General features: G+C 42.9%; 1 protein-coding gene across 1 annotated transcript; it reads right to left on the bottom strand.

Moving 5' to 3' along the window:
• Positions 1–1,200: 1,200 nt before the first annotated feature.
• Positions 1,201–10,424, bottom strand: LOC122130408 (opsin-5-like). The gene is made up of 4 exons (XM_042705143.1): positions 10,164–10,424; positions 7,034–7,327; positions 5,671–6,002; positions 1,201–2,209 (listed from the first exon to the last, which is right to left on the bottom strand). Exons 1-4 carry the CDS (start codon positions 10,231–10,233, stop codon positions 1,832–1,834), a joined length of 1,074 nt encoding a protein of 357 aa, XP_042561077.1. The 5' UTR covers positions 10,234–10,424; the 3' UTR covers positions 1,201–1,831.
• Positions 10,425–10,855: the final 431 nt, after the last annotated feature.

The raw sequence follows: 10,855 nt of genomic DNA, 5'->3' as shown, positions 1-10,855 counted from the left end.
CCTTCGAAATTGAACTACCAATTTTATGGCTTTGCTTTGAGGGCACAAAGTACACCTCAGTTTAAAGAAATAAACTGCATTTGACATAAACAGACTGCGGCAAGATTTGATGGTTGGAGAACTCAGTGTTATATTGAACATTCAGTTTCGCCATGCTTGTTTCCTCAAATGTGAGAGAGCAAGACATGCTCCTAGTCTCATCTATCCTCTTGATTTATGAGACGCTGCTAATGTGATTTGGGTAACACTTTGCTTGAACCCTGCTTTACAAGACTGACATAACCATGTCATAGCACATGTCTTATGCTGTCACAAGTAATTATAATAGTAAGTGTTCAGGGACGGAACAGTGTCATGTCACCATATATTCAGTACATTTCATGACAGTATAATGTTATGACAGCTTAGTGGCATATGACATGAGCTGTTATTACATCTCAAATCTTGAGAGCTGTCATAACAGTTATCGATAATCAGTAACCCGACACAGTCAAGTCATTGGACATCACCTGTCATGATGACAGGACAGGGCGTCTGGCAACTTTATGACATGGCTGTCAGTGTTATGAAGCAGGGTTTAAATAAAGTTTTACCCAGGTTTATTCATATGACTCATACTGTCACACAGAGCAATACTCACCAGAATATAACAAAAGCTTGCGAGCAATAATCTACAATCCAGGGGATTAGCGCCAAATCAGGGCTGGATGTGTCCCAGAGTCAGCAACCATCTGGGCCACAACCGATCCAGTTAGGATGTATTTGTTAAGACTTAATTTTAATCAACAAACCATCTCTTGACTCTGACCATAATTATGAATTCAAAACAAAGGGTCTTTGTGTTTACAAAATGAATGAATGAAAATGAATAATTATAAATCCAAATCAAAGGGTCTTTGAGGGATGTATGGTTAAGGTTAGGTTATGGTCAGCATCACAAGATGTAGTTTAGATTTAGTGACATTGTCAAGTATTTGTATTTTGAAACACTTTTTTTTACCATTACATAACGTTGCATCAAAACAAAGTACCACCCTGTTTATAAAGTCATCTAATAAATAAATAAAAAATAATATTGTCATATTGTGATTCTTTGATGAAGAGAAGTTGTGAAGCAAAAACAAAAAGTAGCTACATTTTCTATGGTAGGATTGATTGTCCTGCCCATTTTCCCTCCATTCCCTAAAAGTCTCTCTCTTTTTTCCTCTTGTGCTTCCCCTGTTCTCCTACTCTCTCTCCTTGCTTCGACCTCCTGGGCTGGCAATTCTCTCCAGATAGATTCTGCCCAACATCAGGAGGCTGTCTGCACTCAACTTAGGCACTTATTCTTTGGGGAAAAAGACTCTATCTGTGTAAACTGGACCTCTTACAATGTCACCCATGAAACTATGGAAACCATATTCTTCACTAACTTCCCAAAAGTCTTTGGATGCATGCAGTGTCACACAACAGCAACCTTGCTGTCAATTACTGACCCAAAGGTCATTGATTACCCCTCACATTCAAAGGAAGCCTCTGTTAGGATGTAACTGCCCTCATGTCTAGGACACCTGCCTTTGTAAAGCTGCAGGCCTCATTAATGGAAAAAACACACAAACAGAAATGATCCAGATGTCCTTCATACACTTCATACTTCATACACCATTTTTCACAGCTTTTCACAGGACTGAGAGAAAGAAAAGAAACTCCCCTGTGGAGATCATTTGAAAAGCTTTCCATGTCAATACACATTTATTTTTTGCCCCCTCTCCTGTTCTGCTAATCCAGCCCTAGGCTTCTGTCTTGCTCTCGCCTCCGGGTGGCTGGCCCTAACACCACTATCCCCAAAACGCTATTTGTACTCCAGGGGCAGCCGTTCCTCCACCTGTTCCTCCATGCTGGGCTCCAGGCGGGGCTGTGGCTGGGGCTCTGAGGGCTTCCGTAACTCACGCACCGTGTAAATGGTGTTGGTGACCTTGTCGCCCTTGGTGGGATGGCAGGCGGTGGGCCGCCCACACAGGCAGCACATCTGCCTCACCTGCGCCTTGAAGGTCTTGCTGAAGGCGTAGTAGATGAGGGGGTTGTAGACAGTGGAGGTCTTGGCGAACAGGCAGGGCAGCATGCTCACCAGTGGTGGGATGGAGGCGCTGTCCTGGTACACTGACCACATGCTCACCAAGCCGTAGGGTGTCCAGCTACCTAGGAAGCCCATGCTGATGATGAAGGCGATCTGCAGGGGGAAGGAACACCATTAGATGTCACCTTCCTCTTAGAAACCTGAAAGTAACATTTCACTGTGAGGCCAATGTTTTTAGGAAAGGTCTAACAAAGGTCTAGCAATCACTAACAACTTAACTTCAATTCTTATTATCTTTCATTTCCCGCACACTTCTAGTCCAAAGTTCAATAAGTTGTCTCCAGAACGTTAAGCACATTAACTGCATATTTCAGCAATGCTAAATGCTTTTCTTAATATCTCTGATGGAGAACAGATCTGAAGGACTTCCCAGCCATGAGTTTAAAGGAGCACACATTGATGAAGAAAATCTATCATACTGTATGTCGTTTTGTAATGTAAATAAGTGTAACTGTACAACATCTATACGTGATTATGAGGATGCATTCAGATTCACACCACAGTCACACCATGTGTTTATTAACTCTAAGCAGACTCATTTCCACTAATACGCGCACTGTCGGCTAAGGGGGGTTGAAGCTGAAGCCACTGGACATGTCGACTCTTCAGGGAAGGAGTGATGGAGAGAGAGAAGGAGTGGAGGAGAGAGGGAAGGCGTGGAGGAGAGGGAAGTGGAGGAGAGGGAGGGGTAGGGAAGAGTAGGGGGGAGGGGTGGAGGATGGAGAGAGCAATGGAGAGGGTGAGAAAAGAGAATGATGCAGAGAGAGAGATGAGAGAAAGGGGGGAGTAGGGGGAGGGGTGGAAGATGGAGAGAGCAATGGAGAGGGGGAGAAAAGGGAGAATGATGAGAAGAGAAGGAATATCTGCTGGTGTGACATGAAAAGGTAATTATAACCACGAAGGGTCTAATCTTTTCATTTGCGTAGTGGAAGGTCTTCACAACAAAGAGGGGAAAATCTGATTTCGAAATTACACAGCGTAGTCGTTTGGCTACAGCATTGAACATTCGCTCTTCTTCTAACACAGGAATAGTTTGTGGGAGAAACGCACGCACGCACGCACGCACGCACGCACGCACGCACGCACGCACGCTGGTTATGAATAAATAGCATGGTCCTGCAGAATACGCACACACACCGGTTTGATTAAATAGCATGGTCCTGCAGAATACACAAGTGTAAGGTGTCCATTGAAGCAGTCCTCCCGGCTGTGGCGAGGAAATTACATCAATTTCTGCTCAACAATGGACGCTCATGCTCATATAAGTGGTAGAAAGGCGTAGCCGGTCCAAGGATGAGCCTTAAGGCAAAACTCTGACTGATGGTGCCTTGGAATGTCTTAGTAGAGGACAAAAGACCATCACACTGCACACAGTGCACTCTAAATTAATTCCACAGACAGAGTTGGGGTATTGCCGTGTAGGTAGATAAGGGATAAAAAGAAGAAAAAAAAGCATGACCAAAAAAATTAAAAGCTTGATGGAGTTCCATCAAGACTTTACTATAGTGCTCAAGTCTGTATGTTGTATCAATATTAAAATCTTGCTCTTTGTGTGAAGACAAAAGCCATCGCAAAAATGACAAAAGCACTCACATTATTCACATGTGCTAACTGGAAAATCTTTTTTTTCTTTTAATTTACGTGTTCTTGCAACGGCTGTCAGCGTTAACGCGTTAATCTATGCGATAAATGCGATAAAATATATATTTTTTTAAATGCCTTTATTTGGATAGGACATGAAGTTATGACAGGAAGCGAGGCGGAGAAGAGGTGGGGATCAGGCCAGACTTGAACCTGTGTCCCCTCGGGCAATGTAGCCCGTAAGTAGGGGGCTTGGCCTACCACTTTATGGGAGCGATGAGGGACAGGTGAGGCTTGAATAGCCCCCCTTGTTCAAAGTGGGGAATGACAGACAAAGTTTGAGAACCACTGCGGTAGTTGAAGATGGAGAGAGCTGAGGGATTGTTGGGCGGAAAGTCTCTGTTTAAGAGCCAAAATGACGGAACAATCGACAAAACTAAAGTTGTATGTAGCATTTGTCAAGCTGAATTTAGCTATCACAGAAGCAGCTCGTCTTGAAGTTATCACCTTAATGCAAAGCACCCGACAGAAAGCAGTCCCAGGTTAGATGATCGCCAACCCACACTCCATGACTTCTCTAGGAAAATAACTAGACCAGTCCGTGAAAAGGTTACCATTTGGGTTGCCGGTGACTGTCGGCCCATCAGGACAGTGGGCTGATTGAGGTGATTTCAATTGCTTCAGGGGAAATTCTTACGATTTACCGTCGAGGGGCACCATTGTGTTAAAAAAAATACAATTAAACAACAGTTTCTAAAATACACGATGTCTGAAGTGATTACTTGTTTATTTATAAGATTTAGTCTTAAGAAGAAAAACAAACTTCTAATCGCGAATAATCGTGATTAAATAATTTAAAAATGTGCGATTAATTAGTAAAAAAAAAATGATCGATTGACAGCCCTAATTTCAACACAATCAGTACACTTCTTACTCACTCATATATCATCAGGGCTCAAGGATGACAACCATACCAGAGTTGTGTAATGCAAAAGAATATGCGTAAATATGAGTAAATAGTTATGTGGTATAAAGGTAAAAGACTGGTATTTAGCAGACATATTTATCCAAAGCAACGCACAGACAACCCGCAGTGATCAGGAGTTGAACTCAGGTCAACTGCTTGCAAAGTCTGTAAGGTGTCAGAATGAAATAAGCAGCATTGTCTTACAGGGGAAAAGACATAGTTGGTAGTCATGTCAACCATATGTCATTTACAAACACTGTCTGAAATGGTCAGGCAATCTATAAAGTTGTTTTTCTCAGGTCATCTCATTGCCTATTTTGTAGCTCTTCATGTTTTTTCTCGTAAAGGCTATTCTGCATACTACAAAACGCAATGTGGAAGATGCTGGTGTGTGTGTGTGTGTGTGTGTGTGTGTGTGTGTGTGTGTGTGTGTGTGTGTGTGTGTGTGTGTGTGTGTGTGTGTGTGTGTGTGTCTAAATGGGGCTTGGGAAAGCGCTCACCGGCAGAGCCTTTTCTCAACCTGCGTTACGGGTGTCAATTAATTTAAAAAACTGAACATCATTGCTTTTTCTCTGTGTTACTTTTAATGGTAATGCTGCCTATTGCCCCTTCAGAGCCCATGTGTAGGAAGATTGAAGGTGGAGCTGCCCTTCTGCCCTCTCTGACTGTGTGTGTGTGTGTGTGGGGGGGGGGGGGGGGGGGTGGATTGGTGGGTGGGTGTTAGCATGGGCAGCCACAGGGACTAACCAGCACGCCTCTCTTCACTTTTACATGCATGTCAATTAAGCTAAATCAAATTATTTCTAGCCCAATTATTTCTAGCCGAGTTATTTTTAGGCTAGTGATTTCCTGTACCTTTTAAGGCAGTGTGAAGGAGGCTCTTGTGGTTGTGTGTGTGTGTGTGTGTGTGTGTATACATGTATGTGTGCGTGTGTGTTGGGGAGTCATCTTTGCTGCATCTGCCCAGGAACTCAACGTAAATACAAATGAAAATGTGATTTCTCACCAATATGAGTCTCCTCTGCATCTTGAGAGTGTTGGGGATGTGGTTGCAGTTTTTGACGGACTTGAAGGTCATGCGCAGGCGGAGCACGATGCCTGCGTAGCAGGAGATGATGATGATGGCCGGGATGGCCAGGTTCATGGAGAACATGCTGACCACGAAGGAGACACCGTGGGGGACGTTCCGCATGTCGGCCCAGGCCAGCGTGCAGGACAGGCCGAAGGGCTCGGGCCCGTACTTGCCCCAGCCAGCGAACGGGAAGGTGGCCCACAGCAGGGCGTAGAGCCACGTGCCCACCACCAGCAGCTTCACGTTCCGCTTGCTCACCCTCTCCTCTGGGGGAACACATCACAAGACGGGACATGGATTTGGAATAAGGTGCACACACACCTTATATATACTGGTATACTAATATTATATATATATAACATTTGAACAGTAACAGTAGTATATATATATATATATATATATATATATTTATACATACACTAATATTATTTATATACATATACAGTATATACAGTATATATATATACAATTGTTACTGTTCAAATGTTTGGGCTCACAACCACTGTGGTCTGACCCAGACACCCTCTGTAATTTCCCTCTTCTGCTCAAAATTGGTCACCTTGAGGTAAAACTAGAGGCTACCGTGTGCACTTCAGCTTCAGTTTCAAACTGTAGCCTTTTTCCAGATCTACTGACATTCAGTCATTCCCAAAGGATGCATTCCTCTAAACAAATGGTAAGAAATTGGCAGACTGGGATACAAAATATCCTCCATGCAGCTGGGATACAAAATATTTGAGAAACACATAAATCAGAACTCATCCAACAGAAGGCAGTTTCTATATCTATTGCTCGTAGCTTGATTGTTCTCTCCCTTTTACGTTGCTTTGGATAAAAGCGTCTGCTAAATTACTAAATGTAAATGTAAAAAAGCGGGTGATATTGGAAACATTGCACAACTGTTCTGAAAGTAGATGATTAGGAATGTAAGGGATGGTGTGAGAGACCCCATGGTATGAGGTGTTGTGTGAAGCTTAAAGTATAGAAACAATACAATATGTGCAGAAAGCTGAATCCACAGGTGCGAATCAAATAGTCAATCCCTTGTGTGGCCTCAATGTTGTCAAGCTTTCTGTTACTCATGCACAACTTTGTACTGCTCACTGAGCCTGTAGGCTTCATCTACAGGTGAAAATAATGCACACACACTTTTGCCAAGGTCAACTTTTCCATTTCTGTACAGCTCATGAGCCTACAGGTCATGTTAACAAAACATGTAGAGTATGAATGCATTCATGGCCACATCACAGTTCATGAAAAGCTCCGTACGCAGCCGCCCCTGTGCTGGCTTACTCACTGGGAGACTGTAGATTGGTGGACACGATGAAGCGGATGACAGCCATGACGGTAAGCGTTGCCAGGCTGGCCACGCCAAAGAAGAAGCCCATGAAGGCATAGTAGCGGCACGTGACGTCGCCGCCGATCCAGTGGTGGTTCCAGGCCGAGGCGGCCGCCAGCGGGTACATGGAGACAGCGGCGCCCAGGTCCGTTATGGCCAGGCTGACACTCAGGAGTTCCGCTGGCTTCATGTGTGAGGCGCGCTTGACCGCCATGATGAGGACCAGGAGGTTCCCCGAGATGGACAGAACGGCTGTGGCCGAGGGACAGGAAGACAGAGAGCTTATTGAGAACATTCTGGCTTTTTATTTGAATGCATTTCTCTTCATAGTTTTCAGTGTTATTTATTTATGCCCTGTCTATAATTATAAGTTGCTTGTGTACAGTTTGAATGAAAACAAACTCTTCTTGAGTCTTCCGTCATCAGGACAGCTCTTAATATCCTGAACATAGATTTGTGGTTGTAAATCTTTCACAGCAAGGCAGAGTTGGTTTGACTTTAACCCTTACTCTAACTTGTGTTTGTTTAACGAGGGGGAAAACGTAGGGAGGCAGAGAGACAGAGGGATAATTGTAAAGACAACAGCTGGGAAACTGTTTATGCAGACTGTCACGTCTTTATAGCTCTAAGAACTGTTTATTTGTGTCTATTTATGCCCTGCCTGTAATTATTTATCATTTGTTTACAGTTTGAACAACCGTGAAAACAAACCTAGCTGAAGTCTTCTCATCGTCATGTTGTTATCCTGAGCATACATTTCAGTTGTAAATCTTTGACGGTTGGTAAAACTTTTAATTTCAACCAGCACAGAATGCCAGGTCTTCAGTTTACTGTATTTTAAAAAGCCAGTTTAGACATGTAGACAGCAATGTTAAACCTACACCTTTCACACTATTCTTACTCGTTAATGCATACATGACAGGCTGTATAAGGCTGAATACAAGAGGGTTCGGCCTCATCTACTTCTATTATTTATTTTTAGGCTTTTTTGCCTTTAAACAGATAGGAGAGTGAAGATAGACAGGAAATTAGATGGAGAGAGGGATCGGGAAATTACCGCCTAGTCGGATTTGAACCCGAGTCGCCCGAACGCGGGCGTTCAGACTCATTCATGGTTGAGGTGCTGCCGCTTGTGCAGCTCCCCCAGCCTCATCTACATTTCTTCTTCTTTTTTATTCTGTGTTTGTATCTGAGGTATTTATTTATGTTCTGCTTATTCTCAGGGGTGACGTTTTAAATTACTTAATGACTTAATTTATGTTGTGTTTGTCCTTGTTTGTGTTCGTCCTTAAGAAGCTAAACCCCTATTATTTTAGTTGTTTACTCGCTAAGAGCAGTCTCACCACCAAACTCTGCCGTTGTTCAGATCAGAATGGAGAAAGTGACATTCTGTTGTCAATCAGAGAGCACACACAGGGAACTCTAAGTTACCATGGCCACCACCAAGATACAAATATCCAAGAACCACAAAGAGCTGCATGTGAAGAAGATATGCCACATTCAGGTGGATCAGAGAGCCATCCATGTCCCATGGCTGAATAAGCCCTTGAAAGACCTCCAAGACCTTTGCTTCAATATCCCCTGTCCTTCTCCTAAAGAACTAAATCCACGCCTGTCCCCACCCCCCTGGAAATCGGTTTCACTTCATTAAATTGCATCTCTTCGTCAGCTTTGTATCTAGATCTAGATACAAAGCTGACGAAGAGATGCAATTTAATGAAGTGAAACCGATATATGAAGTACAGAACTCTTTACATTATGTATATAACAAACCCTCCCAAGATCCTAGAGGGACTGGGACATGGTGTAAAACAGCTTTGGTGACGGAGATGGCTGTTACGACAGGGCTCTCCATTAACCCACCAAAACGCAGCTTGCAATGCAATGATTGTGTGTCATAACGCTCTTCGCCAAATGATGTCCTACCAACAGCTGGGACCAGGTATCCCGCTTGTACTCCACAGCAGTTTCCCGCATATTGAAATAATGTACCGCAGACATGGACGTATTCTCTTACCCGCCACATGAGACCCTTATGCCTTTATGCATAATTTAGCCCCGACTAAACGTTATTTTCACGGAAACGGTGGTGCGTTGAACATCCTGTTATGTCACCCAAACGTTGCAACTATGGTAGATAAGAAGGCAACTCTTTGCGTTCTTTTAGAACAATTGTAAGAGCCTCGGTTTAAACCCGTGTTTAATTTCCCCCCAACTTTATTTTTATTTTAAAGGTCTCTATTTGGATCCATTGTGCGCACTGCCGTTCAAATACGGCAGGGTTGAGCTGCATGATGCCTGCTGCTTTACTTAAGGACAGATGCCTTTGACGAGCCTGTAATGGCCGATGCATGCTGGATGTCTACCAATAAAGACATATTACGTTGCAAAATGAGTGTGTCTTTAGGATGACAAACATCACTGTGCTCATCATATCTTTCATATAGCAACAGTTGTAGCCTGTATCTTTTATGGACTAACTGTTGTGCTGTGGAATCGACTAGAAGACAAAGTATAGGTGTTTACGATCCGAAAGACATAATACAAATGTTTCTTATTCAGTAAGATAGACATAATATCAAAGTTTTAGGTTACCTCTCAGCGTTGTAAAAATGTCCCAAATTGTCCCACACAAACTTACTGCTCATCCCACATTTGGTATTTTTGCATCTGGTCAACCTAGAAATTGCATGCAAGTAGGAAATTGTACTCATACAACCTGTAAGCTAAAAATTCTTCTTAATGATCGCATTGTGCATTATGACAGCAGCGCTCATTATATCTGTCTTCTTACCAAGCTACCAGGTAATTACTTTTAGCTGTGAGCGGCAATGTCAGTTATTCAAATTGATTAACCTGATAAATAGCAGTCTTAAATAAAACACCTTATATTTAAAAGCAATCTGCCCATCTCAATTTAGCCAGGGAAGCCAGAACAGGGAATTTGCGCGAAAGTAAGAATGTAGCCTGTGAACTAACCCATGTTCACAGATGGCATAGTTGTATATGTTTACTTCCTTTACTGCGTTATCTTATGCTTATGGATTTATAATAATACTACTATTAGATATAGTAACGTTGCACATACCAAGGATGAGTAGATAAGCGCCAACTCCGATATCCAATGGATATGACAATTTTGATGAGTAGATATCCATTAGAAATAACTACTACAGCCTTGTGTATTCAAATGTTCATACAATATCCAAAGGCAGCGATGAAGTTCGCAAAGCCAATTCCCAAAGGCTGTCAACTGTGTCAAATGAGTAAAAGTCGAAAGTAGAAATCTAAAAAAAGCCGAAGCGCACTGAAGCTTCAAGACGCCGCTTTCTTGCAGCTTGTGTCAGAAACATCTGACTTAAACGGAGTGCTGCTGCAGAGAGGACCAGGTGGAGTGTGCTCTCCCCTTTTTAATCCAATTCAGATGATCACACTGCGTCCTTATCTTGGTGGTCTGCTTCACTGAAATGACCACACATACCCTACCCTCAGACTCTGAACGCCTGTATCTAAATAGAAAATGACGTGCTTAGGTCTGCAGAGCCTACTGTGGGAAATTGGAGATCCTCCCAAATGAAAACGTGGGTTTGGAGACCATTACAGCAAGCAGACTACAATACGTTACGTAGTTCCCTAAGGGTTAAGGTGATGGTTTGTATGTGCAATGTTTGTGTTCCCTTGCAATATTACCATTGTAAATGAGGGTCTTATTCCTCAATGTGTTTTCCTAGGCTTAAATAAATAAATAAATCGAATACCTTTGCATTAACTGGCAATACT

The sequence above is a fragment of the Clupea harengus genome, unplaced genomic scaffold (genome assembly GCF_900700415.2).
Source record: "Clupea harengus unplaced genomic scaffold, Ch_v2.0.2, whole genome shotgun sequence".
Classification (NCBI taxonomy): Eukaryota; Metazoa; Chordata; class Actinopteri; order Clupeiformes; family Clupeidae; genus Clupea; species Clupea harengus.
The sequence above is the reverse complement of the archived record's forward strand: the minus strand, read 5'-3'. Positions and strand labels throughout refer to the sequence as shown.

Excerpts from the sequence above, each read along its gene's own strand:
- LOC122130408 (XM_042705143.1), bottom strand. The coding sequence starts at position 10,233 with ATGGATATCTACTCATCAAAATTGTCATATCCATTGGATATCGGAGTT. Across the intron at positions 7,328-10,163 it reads CGCTTATCTACTCATCCTTG|CCGTTCTGTCCATCTCGGGG; the intron begins GTATGTGCAACG and ends CCTCGGCCACAG. Across the intron at positions 2,210-5,670 it reads TGCAGAGGAGACTCATATTG|ATCGCCTTCATCATCAGCAT; the intron begins GTGAGAAATCAC and ends TTCCCCCTGCAG.